This window comes from Podarcis cretensis (assembly GCF_951804945.1).
Source record: "Podarcis cretensis genome assembly, chromosome: 3".
Taxonomy (NCBI): domain Eukaryota; kingdom Metazoa; phylum Chordata; class Lepidosauria; order Squamata; family Lacertidae; genus Podarcis; species Podarcis cretensis.
The window spans coordinates 51,351,873-51,370,089 of NC_137172.1; the positions used below are offsets into that span (position 1 = coordinate 51,351,873).

General features: G+C 42.7%; 1 protein-coding gene across 1 annotated transcript; it reads right to left on the bottom strand.

The window, feature by feature from the left end:
* Positions 1–9,282: 9,282 nt before the first annotated feature.
* LOC307212817 (sulfotransferase 6B1-like) lies at positions 9,283–17,749 on the bottom strand. The gene is made up of 7 exons (XM_079970247.1): positions 17,457–17,749; positions 16,292–16,425; positions 15,731–15,820; positions 14,769–14,895; positions 12,021–12,115; positions 10,840–10,996; positions 9,283–9,829 (listed from the first exon to the last, which is right to left on the bottom strand). Exons 1-7 carry the CDS (start codon positions 17,656–17,658, stop codon positions 9,699–9,701), a joined length of 936 nt encoding a protein of 311 aa, XP_079826373.1. The 5' UTR covers positions 17,659–17,749; the 3' UTR covers positions 9,283–9,698.
* Positions 17,750–18,217: the final 468 nt, after the last annotated feature.

Genomic DNA, 18,217 nt, shown 5'->3' on the forward strand with positions numbered 1-18,217 from the left:
GCCTACAGGGAGCCCGAGAAAAAATGAGAAAGCAGCATGATCAGCCTTGAAAATGTGCCCAAACCAGTTATTCCCATTTGGCTCTGCTCTCCTTCCCCTTTTATTTTTGCATTCCACAATGCTTGCCTCCTCCTTTTCTCTTTCTCTTTTAGGATTTTTTGATCCTTACTTTTTCCATTTTCTTTAACTTTTTTCACTGACTGCGTTTCTCAGATAGCTACTGCTAGAGATCCGTTCCTTTCTTTTTCCACCACATGACCACAAGCGCCTCTTCTATATTTGTGGAAATTTTTTGAGCTATGGTTACTAAATAAAATCAGAAAGCCACTCTGCACATGCTTTGGTACCTTGGATTTGCAAAATCACCCACTGACTTTCCTTGGACCCTATTCTTCATTTGCCATGGTCTGCACCCCTTTTAGCACCAGGAGAAACCATCTGATATTCAAGAAGTAGAGGACATTCAGTAATGAGGATCATCTCATAGATTGCTCATAGAATGGTGCATAGATATTGCTTGTGCTTACAATTTCCTGCCACCAAATAATATTTGTTGTTGTTTAGTTGTTTAGTCGTGTCTGACTCTTCGTGACCCCATGGACCAGAGCATGTTAGGCACTCCTGTCTTCCACTGCCTCCTGCAGTTTGGTCAAGCTCATGTTGGTAGCTTCGAGAACACTGTCCAACCATATCATCTTCTGTTGTCCCCTACTCCTTGTGCCCTCAATCTTTCCCAACATCAGGGTCTTTTCCAGGGAGTCTTCTCTTCTCATGAGGTGGCCAAAGTACTGGAGCCTCAGCTTCATGATCTGTCCTTCCAGTGAGCACTCAGGGCTGATTTCTTTAAGAATGGATAGGTTTGATCTTCTTGCATTCCATGGGATTCTCAAGAATCTCCTCCAGCACCATAATTCAAAAGCATCAATTCTTCGGCGATCAGCCTCCTTATGGTCCAGCTCTCACTTCCATACATCACTACTGGAAAAACCATAGCTTTAACTATATACGGACCTTTGTCGGCAAGGTGATGTCTCTGCTTTTTAAGATGCTGTCTAGGTTTGTCATTGCTTTTCTCCCAAGAAGCAGGCGTCTTTTAATTTCGTGGCTGCTGTCACCATCTGCAGTGATCATGGAGCCCAAGAAAGTAAAATCTCTCACTTCCTCCCTTTCTTCCCCTTCTATTTGCCAGGAGATGATGGAACCAGTGGCCATGATCTTAGATTTTTTGATGTTGAGCTTCAGACCATATTTTGCGCTCTCCTCTTTCACCCTCATTAAAAGATTCTTTAATTCCTCCTCACTTTCTGCCATCAAGGTTGTGTCATCTGCATATCTGAGGTTGTTGATATTTCTTCTGGCAACCTTACCGTATTTTTCGCTCTATAACACACACCCGACCATAACACGCACGTAGTTTTTAGAGGAGGAAAATCCGTAGGCATGCCACCCGTAGGCATTCCCTCCATAACACGCACAGACATTTCCCCTTACTTTTTAGGAGGAAAAAAGTGAGTGTTATGGTGCAAAAAATACGGTAATTCCGGCTCGGGATTTATCCAGCCCAGCCTTTCGCATGATGAATTCTGCATATAAGTTAAATAAGCAGGGAGACAATATACAGCCTTGTCGTACTCCTTTCCCAATTTTGAACCAATCAATTGTTCCATATCCAGTTCTAACTGTAGCTTCTTGTCCCACATAGAGATTTCTCAGGAGACAGATGAGGTGATCAGGCACTCCTATTTCTTTAAGAACTTGCCATAGTTTGCTGTGGTCGACACAGTCAAATGCTTTTGCGTAGCAGAAGTAGATGTTTTTCTGGAACTCTCTAGCTTTCTCCATAATCCAGCGCATGTTTGCAATTTGGTCTCTGGTTCCTCTGCCCCTTTGAATTCCAGCTTGCACTTCTGGGAACCAAATAATATATCCATCCACAAAACCAGGCCAACACAGATCAACCTTTCACACAATCCAGATTCCAACAGTGGCATATGGAGAAAGCAAGCACTAAAAGTGTATGAATCAAGTAGCTGTTCTCAACAGCAGCCTACATATCAAGTCACACAAGTAGCATACATATATGTAGGAAAGTACAGTCGTACCTTGGTTCTCAAACAGCTTAGTTCCCAAATGTTTTGGCTCCCGAATGATCGAAACCCAGAAGTGAGAGTTCTGGTTTTCGAACTATTTTTGGAAGCCAAATGTCCGACGGGGCTTCCACAGCTTCCGATTGGCTACAGGAGCCTCCTTCAGCCAATCAGAAACTGTGCTTTGGTTTCGGAAGTCGAACTTCTGGAACACATTCTGTTCGAAACCCAAGGTACGACTGTATTAGGAAAGGAAGTTTTTATAAGCAGTTTAGGCTGCAGACCTATAAGCACTTACCTGATGGAAATAAGCCCCAATGAAAACAACTGGGTTGACTTTTAAGTGGGCATGTATAGCAGGGGTAGTCAAGATGGTGCCCTTCAGTTGTTGTTGGGCAATTGTCCTTGCTGGCTTGGCTGATGCACATTGGAGCCTAACAAGATCTGGGTTGGCAACTGTGAAAAGGGCACATTCTGTGCTAAAGATCATTAGGAAAGGAATTGAAAAGAAAACTGCCAACATCATAATGCAACCGCATTTGTATTACTGTTTGTACAGTTCTGGTTGCCTCAGTTAAAAAAGGATTATTGTAGAGTTGTGAAAGGTGCAGAAAACAACCACAAGTGATTCCCTATGAATAAAGATTGCAGTGCTTGGAACTTTTTAGTTTAGAGAAAATATGAGTAAGAAATGACATGATGGAAGTTTACAAACCTATGCATGGAGAGCACCACAGTAATACTCATGTTGAGATACATCTAAGGCCCTTCTAATTCTGTTTCCCATTTTACAAATGGGAAGCACAGAGGTGGAAAGTCTCTAGTCTAGCAGCTACTGCACACTGAGGCCGACATCTTCGCTGGGTCGACATCTTCATCCAGCTATCTACTATGACCCCAAGGTCTTCCTTCTGGTCCATCACCCCTAGTTCATACCCCATGAGTGCAAGGGTGAAATTAAGGTCTTTTGTTCCAACATGCGTCACTTTACACTTGTTTACGTTGAACTGCATTTGGCGTTCTACTGCCCATTCACTCAGTTTGGTGGGGTCTTTTCAGAGCTCTTGATAATCTCTTTTTGTTTTAACAACCTTGAACAATTCAGTGTCATCAGCAAACTTGATGTTTTCCCACTCTTTGGGGGAGGGGAACAGAAAGCATTCAGAAAGGTCACTCTGACCTCTGCAGTCTACATGCAGGAATCTATTCCTGTCTCAGCAATATTTTGCTGTAGTGGTGGCACTTTTCAACAATGGCAGAGGCAGTATGTGCAAGGCAAGGAGAATTTGAGGAGCCTGCACCAAAGGAGATGTAGGGGTGCCGCACATCTCCCACAAGGCATAGGTAGCTCACCTCTGCATCATATCAATGCACAATGCTGCAAGAGGCTGAGGTTTGAGTGTGCACTGCAAATCCCATCCCAGTCTCCAGCTTCTTATCTTCCATTGTCTAGTTCATGATAGACAAAGCAAACCTGCTTGGCCTTGGATTGAGGGTGCAGAGATTATAGAGGCAGTGTAGTATAGTGGTTAGAGTGTCAGACTAGGACCTGAGAGACCAGATTTCAAATCCCTGCTTGGCCATGCAGCTCACTGGGCAACCTTGGGCTGGTCACTGTTTTTCTCCCTAACCTTACCTCTCAGGGTTGTGGGGGGGGGGGGGTTAAATGAAGTAGAGCATAGCCATGGATGCCACATTGGACTCACTGGAGGAAAAATTGAGCTTTAATTACAATAAATAAATATTCACACCAGCAACAGGTTCAAATGACAAAGTCAGCAGAAGCTTTTGTGCTCTGAGTGGTTACTGGAAAACTCAACACAAACACATAATTTCTTAAGTAAACAACTTTATTTTTAAAAATGTAGATTTTTCTAAGCCTCTGAAGTTTCACAACATTCAAGTAGTATATAAATCTTGCGAAACAACTAACTAAATAAGCATTAAGTGCAGAGAAGGAAGGGATTAAGTGGCTGATTTAGAACAAAACATGATTTTAAAGGGGAAGTTTCACTCCCTGAACAAAACCTGGGCATTCCCTGTCCAACTGCTATGCCTGATATGCCCTTTCACCACCTGTAAATAAAAAAACCTGTTATTCTGGAGATAATGAGGGTAGGGCAAATACTATAAATTATGTTAATCCCATTGTTTGCTCTTGCATTCACTGGGATTTTATCTTCTTTCAGAAATAGTCATGTGTGGTGGTTTTGAGTCAGACAGAATGAGAGATGGGAACTTTTTTCGATTTGCCCCCACTCCAAACCCATGGTCCTGATCTGACCCCCCCCCCCCCCCGCACCTGCAGTGTCTATGGATGGTTGAAAGTTGGCACTGAAGTGAATGGGAATGCTTTTTCTCATGCAAGTTGCAGGTGCAAAGGAGCTGATCTGGATCAGGACTGTAGCAAGGGCAAAGGGGGAAAACTCTGGCTAACTCTGAAACTGCTCCCCCAAGGAATAGCCCCATTGATTCTGAGCGACCAGTTTCAGTCTGGCTTGCAGACAGCAGTCTTAAACAGTCTTCAGAGACTAGGCCTTGCTCCCCAAACCCTCATAACTATGGGCCTGGGCAAGCTAGAACCATGGTTAGGCAAAGAATTGTGGACATAGAGAGACAACAGGACTGTACAAGGGTCCCCGATTATAAAATCATAGAAAACGGGAGATACGTAGCTGCTCCAGCAACATATCTCTATTTCCTCACATCCAGAAACACAAGAAGGGCTTTCACTCTTGCTAGAAGCTCAGCTTTGCCCTCACCGGTTCCGGAAGGCTCCTATGGAAGAGTCCTGTACGCACAGAGACTTTGCACCTTCCCATTAGGGGAAATAGGAAGCCCCGAACATATATATTTTTAGATGTCCTTTTTATGTTGAGATTCGTAGAGACACCATTGATCCTTTGCTGAAAAGGCTTGCGATCTTTCAGACAAGTCTAAACTTAATTCTCTCCTCTTAGGCAAAGATCACAAGACGACCTGGCTGGTAGCCAGATTCTGTGCCCAGATTTGTAGGCACAGATCATCCTCTAGAATAAATAGGGAAATGCTGAAGTCTCCCTTTGGGGTGCCTCAGGGTCAATTTTTATGGAAGCCCAAATCTTAGTTGTATGAGTGTATGTATGTATCTCAATTTTAACTCATGAGCTATTGCTGCAATCTGCTCCGATTGTATATTTTATCTTTATGAACGCTGTTTTTATTGTGTTATGCGAGCTGGTCTTTGACGGTAATAAATTATCTAAATTATCCCTACCACCATCCCCAAACCAGGGCCCCAATCCAAATGAGGGCCCCTATGCTGGTGTCAGGGACTGAACTGCAGAGGAATGGTGGAGGCTGCCCCCCACCCCACCCCCGTAGCCCAACAGCTGGCTATTTGGGAGAGAGAAATCATGCACTGCAAGTGACGCCATTAAGAACATGTGCAGCTTGGCCTTTCGTCTCCAATGCTATGGAATTCCCTCCACTCAGACAAGGGAGCCCCTAGAAATAAAGACACTGGAGCCATAAATCACATTTCTATTAAACATACCAGCATTTTGGGTTATATCCAATGCTATTTTTCTAGAAAAAAAGGTGCCGGATCTCACCATGAGCGCCTCCCTTGTTCTCTTATAATGGCAATGACTCCCACGTGAGAGGTGCCAGAACTGAGTTCCAGTGAGTTTCAGCTGGAAAAAAGCCCTGGTTAAATTGTAATTTGGGGAGTTGGATCCAAATGAGTAAATACGTGCACCTTGGTTTCCTTGACTTCATTTTGTCATTTATTATTTTACTTATTGTATTTATATATTGTTCTTCCCTCTAAAGGAGCCTAAGACACGATGTAATCAAAACAGCACGATTTACAACACACCACAAGCACAGCTGGATTCAAAACAGGTTTATCTGCTTAAAGTTCAGGGGAACAAATGTCAAGGAATGGCTAGATGAGGAAGAGTGATGGGAGCCGCCCACCCAAGAGCCCCCCAGGGAGGACACAAAAGATAACGACTTAGATCCCGGATCCTGGTGGTGGAACACTAAAGATCAGTTTGCAGAAGGGACTAGCTGGGAGGTGCTAGAAGCAGGGAGTTTGAGTGATTGGGGGGGGGGGACAGAAGGAGGACCTTCCAGGACAGGCTTAGAGGCTGAGAGTCACAGTGTGAGTGCAGACTCAGAAAGAGAAAAATCAGAGGCTACACAGCATCAGGACAGTCCCAGTCTGCTGGTTCTCCTCCCCCTCTGACACCCCGCTTAAGGAGAATCCTGCAAGTTGCTGAGCAACAGACCAGGCACCCTCCTCGCTCTCCCCCTTGACGCAGCCTTCGTCTGCTTGTGAGGGATCCAGAATGAAAGGCTAGAGGGGGAATGGCGGAGCTAGTAGTCAGTTTCAGCAACATCTCAGCTGGATTAAGACAAACCAGAGGACTCTACTGTGTTGTTATTTTCTATGGATAAAAAGTTAATTGCATTCCCCCTCTCCCATGTATGTGCCTGCCCTGTGGTTGACCTGGCTTGCTTGACAGCTCCTTGACAGCAAATATGTTTTCAGTAGGCATGCTTAATCATGGGTCAAGTTACAATCTAATATCCAAAATCAACAAAAGTTCTATTGTAATTCCGCTGCATTGTACACCTTCATGGGTATATAGTTGTGCCTGTAAATTCAGTTTGCTTTGGAGGTTTTTACACAAATTGCCAGCACTGGAGAGGAGAGCCATTCAGAAGCCAAGTGTGGACTGCTTGAATTCATTACACATATACCAGGCTTCCTCAACCTCAGCCCTCCAGATGTTTTGAGACTACAATTCCCAGCATCCCTGACCACTGGTCCTGCTAGCTAGGGATCATGGGAGTTGTAGGCCAAAAACATCTGGAGGGCCGAGGAAGCCTGACATACACTATGTTGTGGTTCTGAGCTGCATTAAACCCTCTCCCTGCACTCCCACCCTCATATGTGGCAACTTGCATTTGTTAAAACAACTTTGATCCATTTTAATGGGATTTTGTTTCCTTTGCAAATTGTGGGTGTGGCTCTCCCAATTTGGGTCAGTGTACAGTGAAAGGAAGGGATGTGGGTGGCGCTGTGGGTTAAACCACAGAGCCTAGGACTTGCCGATCAGAAGGTAGGCGGTTCGAATCCCTGCGACGGGGTGAGCTCCCGTTGCTCAGTCCCAGTTCCTGCCAACCTAGCAGTTCGAAAGCACGTCAAAGTGCAAGTAGATAAATAGGTACTTGCAGTGACAATTTGTGTAATTAAAAAAACAACACATCAAACAAATCTGTACTTACTGCACAGTATTGACATCTAGTTCACCTCTCAGTGAGCTTTTATTTGAGATACTGGGTCATTTAATTTGTTTGCCAGTCCTAGAATGACCAAATCAAACATGTTTGATCTTTGTACCTGTTGCATCACTGTTAAATGGTTTGGAAGATTAATGGATCTGTGAGCATATAATAAATGAATAAATAGCTCTTCAGAAGAGGAAAGTACACATTATGGGCCAATGCCTATAATAAAACCTTGACAACGGATTCTATATATCAAAATGAAAGCACAGTCATAGGCCTTTAAATACCCCTATGTTCTAAGAGATAAGGGCACCATAGTTTCTCTTGCCCGTTCTCCAGCTTGCTGCAGTTGACCAGGACTCCAAGTATGCCATACAGCACAGGGATACCATGGAGGTGTGGAAAAAAGTAAGACCCAGATAGGAATGCTTGAATCTGTCAGTTTCCATTTCTTTCAGTTTCCCATTTTTCCAATCTTCAAATCAAGTCATTTCAGTACATAATTACTACTTTTTAAAATTCCTCTTAAAAATTAATCAGCAGTTTTGTGTGCATCTATCCAAACATACACATTTTTGTATGCACTTTTGACTTTGTACACATTTTTGCAAGGAATTTTCCCTAATATAATGCATTTCCATTTGATATTTTAACCAATCTCTTCATGTTTATGCACACTTTCCCCCAACAGACAGCTTTGTGTTTTGGCTACATGTTTTTTGGGAGACTGAATTTTTTATAGGTTAAACTGTGAAAGTCAGATGGATCCTAAAAACATATACCTCAAGGGTCAAAAGCCAGGGTAAAGAGTTGCAACTGCAGCATTCTCTGAAAGCTGTCTAATGCAGATGCCAGATGCATGCCTGGAGAGATTTTCCTCAAGGGCACCTCAATATTCCTTGTGACTTTCATGCAAACCAGCAGAAGATCTAGCAGGACAAACATTTTAAAATGTTTCAACTGTAAAGTGCCTGGCACAAAAACAAAACAAAACCCTTGGTCCTATTTGACTGAAATTTTGATGCCCTGCCCTCAATCCCTGCAGATTTCATACAGTTATGTTCAGAACTGTAAACACTATAGGCTCCCTAGGACTTTGCCAGAGCCATAGCTAGGTGATCTTGTATCCCTAGCAGAACCATCCAGATTGAGCCCCACAGACAAATTACCGTAGTTCTTCTTTCTGCCTCTCCTCCAACCCCCCCTCCATTTATGAGGCAATAATCAATATTTATTTATTTATAAATATTTATGCACATATTTTAAAGTCAATTGGGGGGGGGCCTCGTCTGCGCCCCCAGTGGTGGCCTTCCTCACCACCCCCTAGCGACGGCCTTGGAGTTTGCCATTCAGATCACTGGAAAACACAAGCAAATCTTCATTCATTCATGAAATAACCTCATAAAGCAGGAATGAAACGAAACAACATATGCTCACAAAGTAACAAAAGATAGTTCACACATTACACTTAAAAGGGTACACCTCACATGTACAAGTGTTTGTGTGAAAGAGTGCACACTTCTTGACTTGTATAGCAGTGTTACAAAAGCAGTGGCAAGAGTCCATGGGGTCCCAGGCACACACATAGGGTCTGTGGCCCTTTGGAGAATAGAAGACACGGTGGAGACTCTTGTGCTTTAAGAAATATGGTTTATTCACCTATTTACACCTTCAGTCTACATGGAGAGAGTCCAGATCTTACGGCATAGTCATTCCAAGACGCAGCAGCATAAGCTGCCTGAAGCCAGCACACTCCAAAGACGGATCTCAGCCCTTTCTTCCTTCTTCTTTCTCCCAGCAACCTTTACTCAAAACCTCTCTCTTCCTGTCCCCTCAAACACACCCCATCACCTTGGTAACAGCTCACTCCCCAGGCTAAAGGATTCTTCTCCTCAATGATCCATCAACTAGGTTTGTTTGCGTAAGCCAGCCCAGGAATTCCTTTGCAGCTTGCATTCTCCTTTCATATCACAATTAACCAAAACCCTATCATTTATTAACTTCCAGGGTTTGCCCTAAATCTATAACAATATGTTCACAAAGTAACAAAAGACAGTTCACACATTACACTGAAAAAGGTACAGCCTCACATGTACAAATGTTTGTGTGAAAGAGTGCACACTTCTTGACTTATATAGCTGAACTATTGTGTACACAGGTACAAAGATTGGACACTGTTGAATGCAACTTGTAAATGCCTCTATACAAATAGATAGGAGTTGCACATCTCTACTAGATACAGACATAACATTTTGAGCTTTGGCACTCCCCTCATTATGCTCAGTTTAAACAAGATTAGCTCTAGGATTGAGGGAGTCCTGGGTCAAGACTTCAAGCCTTGCAGTACACCCCATATTTTAACTTTCTTCCCAATTCTGTTCCACCCAAGCGTTCTTCAAATGTTGCATCCATTTTTTGGTTGTGCTCTTCACTGAAATGATTCTTCCAGTCGCTAACACCACCTGAACAGAGTAGAATATCATTAATAATAATATCCTCAACAATACGTTTTGATCAATTGACAACTTTTCCTGCAATTCCAGATTCAGGGTGCTCTAATAACATTTCCCCCCCTATCTATCCACTGGTGTGCTATTGCTTTCAAAAATCAAATATGCTCACTGGTGTGTCTTCCTCAAAGAAAGGGAAGATAAGACTGGGCAATACTCTGAACTAAAGAGAAAATATCTTCTGAGAAAGCCCAGATGGGGCTAGACTAATGATGTAATCTGAGCCCTCATCTGCACTATACATTGAATGCAATATTAAACAGGCATGGCTCCCCTCAAATAATTCTTGCAACTGTAGTTTGTTAAAGTTCATGAGAGTTGTTGGGAGACCCCTACTCCCCTCACAGAGCTTCAAATCCCAGAGTTTCCTGAAGAGAGGGGTTGAACGTTAAACCACTCTGAGACCTATAGCTCTGTGAGGTGAACAGGCTCTCCTAACAACTTCCAGTGCCCTTTACAAACCACAGCTCCCATAATTCTTTGGGGAAGCCAAATAATGGCTTAAATATGTGTTGCAGATGGAGCCTCAATAAATGACTACCACTCCTAATGTCACAATGAGGCGACCAAGCCATTCTGTTCCTTAGATCAGGAGATGTGCTCTTAGTGATGCTTCCAGAGGCCACACTTCCTTAGTTTCACATATGAAACTCATCAACCAACCTTTCATCACCAACTTGCCTTCAACATAAGGGGAATGTTGTGGTCCTCAAAATTCTTCTCCAGCTTGGATTTTAAGCTGAGTCGTAGAACTCCTCCCTCTTTCCCACCCTCTTTCTTATCAGACTGCCACAGCAGTTCCAGTGTTGACAGGGAGAAAGGCCTCCTCTCCCTGACTCTGTCTTTGACTGAAATGCAGCTATATCAACAATCCAGGCACCCAGAGCCCCTGGACATGCAATTATATGGTTGCAGCTATTTTTAAACTCTAGCAGAACATTAACATTGTCTATGAAGCTTACCTTTGCGGAAAAGAATATCACCAAATGCGCCATGGGTTTTTCCAGCGTTTTCCTTCATAGCTTTGAAACTGCTTCTGTCCACAACCCCTTGAATCTTGTCATCAGTTAGTTGCAAGTCAAAGAATTCACTTATCCGTTTCACTCCCAAAGGTCTATTCTGAAGTAAGGAAAGTAAAATATGCAACGTTAAGTATTAATTGTTTCTGGAGGAATTGTCAAAAATGCAATCATTATGGGATCTACAATGGAGAAGCATGGAGGGTACAGTTCTGCGGTTTCTTGGAAGGCTTTGCCAGGAACCATAGGATGTAAGAACTACCAAGGCACTTTGTGGAAGGAGGGATAGAAGGAAAGAAGGGCCAGTAGCTCAACAGCAGAGAATCTGTCCCAAGTTCAATCCTGGGAATCACCAGGTAGGGCTGAGAAATGCTCCTTGGCTGAAACCCTGGAGAGGCACTGTCAGTCAGCATTTTTAGGGTGGGGTGACTGGTGTGGTCACACTGGGTGCCACGCTGCAGGGGGCACCACAACAATGGGGTAGAATGATTGGATTAAAAAATGCTGCAGAATGAAGAGTGAGAAGCGGGGTCACCAAATTTTAGTATCACGCAGGGCACCGCTGGAATTTGAGAGCCCAAAGTTTTCCACTGAACAATCATCCGACACAATATAAGGCAGCTTGCTGTGGTTTGAAGGCCTTTACTAGTCATTCGATCACATATCACTCAAAGATTATAATTACTGTACTTTATGCAAGATACTTCTCTATAAAGAAAGACGCATACATTTTGATGTAATACAAGTGTTTTGACTGGTTCGTGTACAGTGGAACCTCAGGTTACATACCATCCTCCTTATGAACACTTCGGGTAACGAGACTCGCTAACCCGGAAGTAGGTGCTTCTGGTAGCAAACTTTGCGCCAGGATGCGAGCGGAAGTGCTGTGGTGGTGGCACGGCAGCAGTGGGAGGCCCCATTAGTGAAAGCGTGCCTCATGTTAAGAACAGTTTCAGGTTAAGAATGGACCTCCAGAATGGATTAAGTTCGTAACCGGAGGTCCCACTGTATTCCAGTTGAGCCTACCATTAGGCATCGTTTTCTTGACTGGATTCTGCTGGCCAGGATTCAGCAGTGCCCTTTGCCAAAAGTGCAGGGCATCCTCCACACAGCAAAGCACTTACCTCCTTCAGCTCCTCATACGTGATTGCCATGACATTTGCGTCGTCAGTGTGCTTATTCCATTCAAAAACAAAGTCAAAATAAGAGCCCCAGACCACTGCAAGGAAAGATAGAAATACAAGGCTGGTTAGTTGAGGATCAAAATATTCCTGTGAATTCTGAATATAATGAGGCTTTGCTAGTCAGGTGTAGATATTATATCATTCAGGTAAAGGTATCCTTGACCACTAGGTCCAGTCGCAGATGACTCTGGCGTTGCAGCGCTCATCTCGCCCTATAGGCTGAGGGAGCCGGCGTTTGTCCGCAGATAGCATCCGGGTCATGTGGCCAGCATGACTAAGCCACTTCTGGTGAACCAGAGCAGCGCACAAAAACGCCATTTACCTTCCCACCGGAGCGGTACCTATTTATCTACTTGCACTTTGACGTGCTTTTGAACTGTTAGGTGGGCAGGAGCAGGGACCAAGCAACAGGAGCTCACCCCATCGTGGAGATTTGAACCAACCTTCTGATCAGCAAGTCCTAGGCTCTGTGGTTTAGACCACAGCGCCACCCGCTATCATTAGGCACAGCAAATCAATCCCTTCTTCATAGCTCCATACACAGAGGAAACTGACCCCCTTTTGCCATCTGAGGTGAAAAGGGTATGTGTTGCCATGCGACCCTGCCCCTGCGCCACCCTGGGAAGCCAAAAAGGCAATGCCCTGAACAGTGGCAGAAGAGACACTGGTTTCTGGTGAGCTCTTATGAAATCTCACTTGAAATCAGCACCACTTCTCCAGAGGTGCCGTGGTGGAGTGGGGCACCTGCGGGGTGCCACCTCTTTGGCTTCTGTTTCACCCTGTCTCATGGGGGGGGGCGGGGTCAGCCCTGTCCATACACCTTTTTTCTTCTATTTACCCCTGCCCAGAGACAGCATGCAATTTGAAACCATGGACAAACTAGGTTTTCCCCTAGATGCTTCTTAATATATGTGGAGAATCTACAGGCCTGGCATTTCCTAACCAAGGGCCATGAGAGAGAGATGCCCTCTTACCCTGGTCTGGAAGGAGGGGCATCATTTAGATCAGCCTGTATATCTGGCCCTCAGAACCTTTCAAACACCACACTTTTCCAGAGCCGCACGTCTTTCTCCTCAAGCTATACACCCATCTCTGGTCCTGCTTCACACCCTCCTTGAATATCATTGTCTGACTGGAATATGTACACCAGCTCAGCCCACACATTTTACTTGTCTGGATAGAGAACAAAGGGGTATGTTTGTATAGCGATCAGTTTACTGTACAAAGGTAGAATTTACATTTCTCACTCTAGCCTCTGGTCTCTCCAAACACTGGCTTGTGACCCCTGTAAGGCTGACCTTGAGATAAAATAGATTCCCAGCCTCTACTTTCTGAACTTCTGGAATTAAAGACAATGACTGGTGGCTGTAATGGGCATGGGGTCAAACGAAGTATGAATCCTATCTCTGTTTCTTTCCTTTAAAAAAATACTGTAACATAATGAGCATGACTAATAACCCAAAGGTGCAGTAGCAGAGTATTACATACCCTCCAACATTTCTCCAATGAAAATGGGGACGTACCATTCCATAATGATAATTTTACTATTTATACCCCACACATCTTACTGAGTAGCCCCAGCCACTCTGGGCAGCTTCCAACATATATAAAAACATAATAAAACACTAAACATTTTTTTAAAGCTTTCCTATACAGGATTGCCTTCAGATGGCTCATGGGTCAGATAATTCCATACCCTTCAACATTTTTCCAATGAAATAGGCATGTCCTAAAGAAAAATAGGACATTCCGGGATAAAATCAGAAACCGGGACAGCTTCTCTCAATCAGAGATGTTCCTGGAAAATAGAGACACTTGGAGAGTCTGATATTGATACAAAATGTTCCTTTTCAACCAGGCCTTGGGCTGATTAACATCTTATACCCCTTTTAAATGTGTCTGTGAGAAATGGTGGTGGGGAGGGAAGTTTAATATGTTTATTGGTTTGTGTTTTTTGTTCTTGTTTTTTCATGTATTTTGTGTTTTTATATTGTATTTTTATGTTGTGAACTGCCCTGAAATCTACAGATGATGGGTGATATACAAATTTAATAATAACAATAATAATAATCACCATATATAATAATCACCATATACAAAGCAAGCAAGTACACAGACAATAAGAGGAAGAAGTGGTAACACACCAATATGAATCAAGACATCCATATTCATATTTCCTGAGGGGGCATTGATGGTGAATAGTGGTCATCTAAGTTAAAAGCATAAGAAATAAAACCCAACCCAATGACGCAAAAGTGTTCTGGATTTTGTGGGCCAAATTTGGCCTGCCAAGTCTTTCTTTTTCACCTCTGAGGCTATTTTAGTCAAGCCATGCCCTGTTGACTTAAGGGCAGGTAAAGGTGAGGTTTAGCCAAAAGGGACTTCGCATTTCCAAGTCCCACAACAACCGATTGTGACATCAGATGGCTGAGTAGGTGTCCCGCTCACTTGCCCAACCTGGTCCACAGGGTGTTGTGGGCCAGGTTTAGCAACCAGGCTGTGGTCCAGGTTGTGGACCAGAGTTGTCCCACCAGGTCAAAAAGCTCCCTTATCCCTAGACTAAATTGATCAAACTGTGCTATTGATCCAAATTAATGCAGTCATTCTGATGGGCCTACAGTGCTTTTCTTTGCATAGTTATCTACAGATAAATCTCAATGCATTCAGTTGGGAAATGAGGGAACATACTTTGTCCATTCATAAAAGCTGTAAAGAAGTCATCCCAGGTATTGTAAGAGGGAAGAGGAGATAACCGATTGACAAAATGGTAAAACGAGGTGGCCACATCTTTTGGATTTCTAATGAGCAGCAGTATCTATAAGTAAAAAACAATATTTATAATGTTTACAAAGCTGGTTTTAACAAAACTGTTGTAATAAAAATATTATTTGCTTGCTTATTTGTTGGCATATGCATGCTGCCCCATAACTCTTACAAGACATATTGTGGCTTATAATACATAATACGAAGGAGAAGGAGAAGACCTAATGTAAATACAAAATAAATAAAGCCATAAATAAAAATCTACATGTATACAACAAAAACAAACCTCATTCAAAATTAGAAATAAACACTTAAAAAACAAAAGCCCAGGTTACCTAAGTTATTAAATGAAGTCCTGGATGAATGGAAAGGTTTTCACCTAGCACTGAAAAAGTTAGTGCCAAGCAAACCAAAACTGGCTGTCACAAGAACAACTCATAACATGCCATTGAAACTCTAAAATGGACAATGAGCCACTAGAGAGCTTAGTAAATCTAGCGTGGTCTTATTTCAAAAAGTGAATCTCCTGACAGAAAAATTTGCAAAATCACAAAGAAATTGCACGTTTCCCCCCAGACATTTTGCCAGTTTCCATGCAGACACTGCTTGCTGCTGCAGTGTTCCAGATATGTCCGTGAATTTCCTGATTTACTGAATAAAAAAATTCCTTCCAGTAGCACCTTAGAGACCAACTAAGTTTGTTATTGGTATGAGCTCATACCAATAACACAAAAGCTCATACCAATAACAAATTTAGTTGGCCTCTAAGGTGCTACTGGAAGGAATTTTTTAATTTTGTTTCGGCTACGGCAGACCAACACGGCTACCTACCTGTAACTGATTTACTAAATCAGCCCAAGTTCTCCACACCATGAAGACTCACTCACCTTGGCTTTTTTCTTGAAGACCGATGCAGGAAGATTTTGAGGGGTGAGGTGTGTAAATATGACTCTTCGAGAGGGTAAATCTGCCATTCTCTTTGGTAAATTGTATGGGGCAGAGAGACAGTAAAGAAAGTTTAGCATTTCAAACAGAAAGTTAAACAGAGCTTTGAAAATCAACAATGAAGTGCAACCATATATATATATATATATATATGCTCAGGAGTGAGCCCCATTGAGTTCAGGGGTGTGTACAGGATTGCTTCCTAAAAGTTGTTGATAGAGAAGATGATCAAGAAAAATAATTTAAGGGCATTTGGGATAGCTTTTCTCAACAACTGTGTGAAGAAAAGGCTCGAAAATGGTACAGAGTATAGTTGCAAATGGTTCAGCATCTTTCTGGAATGAAAGAACATCTTTCTAGGTTGATATATAAAGTTCATCCCCTGGTACAATGCCATCTTTATCATGTTATATATACAATACAAGCTGTCACTAATAAAAGAGAATTCACTGGAATAAATCAGAGTCCCTTTCCACAGTCTTAGTAAACACATTTTTATCCACCTGGTACTTCTCTGGATCTCCAACTTCAAGATAAGGAAATTCTTCCAGTTCTTCATTATTCAGATTACTTGTCTCTTCATTATTTGCAGATGTTAGTACTAAATCTGTTAGGATCTGACCAACCCAGTTTGTACCTGAAAAGTGGAGAGAAGGAATGTGACGTTTTTACCTCACAGCTACAATGATTAAACAGTTATCAGTGCTAATGTACCAGGGAACTTTTTCTTTTTATGAAAAGTACATAAATATAATGAATGGATTAATAAAATAATTGTAAAAATGGAAACAGTACACATATCACACATGTCTTATTACCACCTCTCAAAACAAACTTTTGTCATTTTGACACCAGGCAAAGACTTTAAAAACAAAAACCCCTGGTGGCATGGATGGATGTGCACTGCAGGTGCAGTAGTGGATATTGTGGTTGTGATTTCCTATGATTATGATCTTTTTTTTCTTTTTTTTAAAAAAAACTGCCATGGCTGTGGCAATATCAGATTAGTATTGTCACACTGAAGGAGTGAAGTTCAGTGGCCCTTTATGCATGAAATCTCCTCATCTACTATTAGTCCTGATTGAAAATAGATATATTGCAGGTACCAGCGTAAGTAGGGGAAGAGCAAGGTGGGTTTTTTGGGGGGAGGGTGACATTTTAATGCTGAAAATGTTGTTGAGGAAGAAGCTAAACCACCCCTTACCAGCACTGCAGTCTAGTTGCCTCTTCCCTCATGGTTACTTTGACATCTGATGGGAGGGGAAACGGCCTCCCATCAGATGTCAAAGAGATAAACAACTACCTGACATTCAGAAGACATCTTAAGGCAGCCCTGTTCAGGGAAGTTTTTAATGTGTGAGATCTTAGTGTATTTTTGGTCTTTGTGGAAGCCGCCCAGAGTGGCTGGGGAAACCCAGCCAGATGGGCGGGGTAAAAATAATAAATTATTATTATGATTATTATGATTATTATTTGATTCCTAATCACAAATCATTTGTCCTGATAGCTGTGACATATTTTGGCCCCGATATCTCTGACATATCAGGGACGGGTCCTTGGACATTTCATTTGAACAGTGTGAGCTATGCCCCCTCCCACCCCTCCCAAACTACCGTTCAGAATTATTCTGAACATGACATCTGTTTATAGCAAGCAAATGATATTTACCAGACTTGGGGTATCCTGCTAGGAAAACGTCATCACTCCTTGCTTCAAAGGACTCAAGAGCTTTGAAGGTCTCAAGGCTGCAAACAGTACTTGGATACAAAAGCCCCTTGTAAGAAAACACTAGCTCTTCGGGAGCCATCGTTTCAGCATCAGCCATTGCCTTATCTATTAAGGCAATAAACTTCTTCCTGTGTGTGGTCATTTTCTCCTCTTAGTTGCCCACAAGTCACTGTGAGTGGAAAGCGCTGTGGAGAGACTGAAAGCCAAAGCCTTCCTTTTAATAAGATCTGTGATCAGAGAGAATCGGATGAAGAACCCTTGCTCTGTCACGCAGCTGTATATAGGGATGTGGCTCTATACAAAGAACTTCCAGTCAGAGTAATTGAAAGTAATCTCATAAACATTGTGTTGGATTAGGCCCAAAAGGGGTTGGGGGGAATTGAAGAACTGAGTACCTTTTTTTTAGCCAAAAGGCCTATCTGATTTCAAAATGTTACACTTTCAAAAATAAGGTGCCATGGAATTACCGCCAATACACTTACGCAATACATAACCTGAAAACAACGCAACTGCACTCTGAAGGGGTATGCATGTAATTTCACATTTCATACAGATGTGCTGTTATTCAAGGACAACATTACTGAGGGGTGAAAGAAGCATTTATGCCAAGAAAATAGAGAGGCATCATTCTTATGTGTAGGGCTTTGCGTTTATCCTATATATTGGGCAGTCAAGGTTGGTCTTCAGGGAACAATATTTGT